Source organism: Ananas comosus, linkage group 3 (genome assembly GCF_001540865.1).
Source record: "Ananas comosus cultivar F153 linkage group 3, ASM154086v1, whole genome shotgun sequence".
Classification (NCBI taxonomy): Eukaryota; Viridiplantae; Streptophyta; class Magnoliopsida; order Poales; family Bromeliaceae; genus Ananas; species Ananas comosus.
In genome coordinates this window covers 987,281-988,146 of record NC_033623.1, presented here as the reverse complement: position 1 = coordinate 988,146, position 866 = coordinate 987,281, and the positions used below count along the sequence as shown (strand labels likewise).

Below are 866 nucleotides of genomic sequence, written 5' to 3'. Positions count from 1 at the left end.
CCCGAAACCCTAATCGTCTCTCCCGCTCCTCTCGCCTCCTCCCCCGCTACCTCTCTCAAAACCCTAACCCTAGGGAGAGAGAGCTCCTCCCTCCTCCGCCGCCACTGCGCCGCCGCGATGCCGCCGAAGCTCGACCCGTCGCAGGTGGTGGACGTGTACGTCCGCGTGACGGGCGGGGAGGTGGGCGCGGCGAGCTCCCTCGCCCCGAAGATCGGGCCCCTGGGGCTCTCCCCGAAGAAGGTCGGCGAGGACATCGCCAAGGAGACGGCGAAGGAGTGGAAGGGCCTCCGCGTCACCGTGAAGCTCACCGTCCAGAATCGCCAGGCCAAGGTGAGCGTCGTCCCCTCCGCCGCCGCCCTCGTCATCAAGGCCCTCAAGGAGCCCGAGCGCGATCGCAAGAAGACGAAGAACATCAAGCACAACGGCAACATCTCCCTCGACGACGTGGTCGAGATCGCCCGCATCATGCGCCCCCGATCCATGGCCAAGGACCTCTCCGGCACCGTCAAGGAGATCCTCGGCACCTGCGTCTCCGTCGGGTGCACCGTCGACGGCAAGGACCCCAAGGATCTGCAGCAGGAGATCTCTGATGGCGAGGTCGAAGTCCCCGACGCGTGAGATCGGTCGCTTCTCTATCCCTCTCTTTTAAAGATTACATTTTTATTCACCCTTTTGATGATTTTGATTCATGCAGTAGTTTTCGAGACTTCAATTTGCAATCTCTATGTGGTCGTACCAAGTAAGATGATGTTGAGCTATTTTTGGGTTAAATTAAATGATTGTTCTGTTTTGTTCAATTTGTCGTATTAGAGTAGAAGAATGTTAATTTGCGATAAACAAATGGTTATTTTGTTTGCTCTTCATAA

At 56.8% G+C, this 866-nt stretch overlaps 1 protein-coding gene across 1 annotated transcript; it reads left to right on the top strand.

Moving 5' to 3' along the window:
- Positions 1-866, top strand: LOC109708180 (60S ribosomal protein L12-1). Its single transcript, XM_020229810.1, has one exon. The coding sequence runs from the start codon at positions 118-120 to the stop codon at positions 616-618; it is 501 nt and encodes a 166-aa protein (XP_020085399.1). The 5' UTR covers positions 1-117; the 3' UTR covers positions 619-866.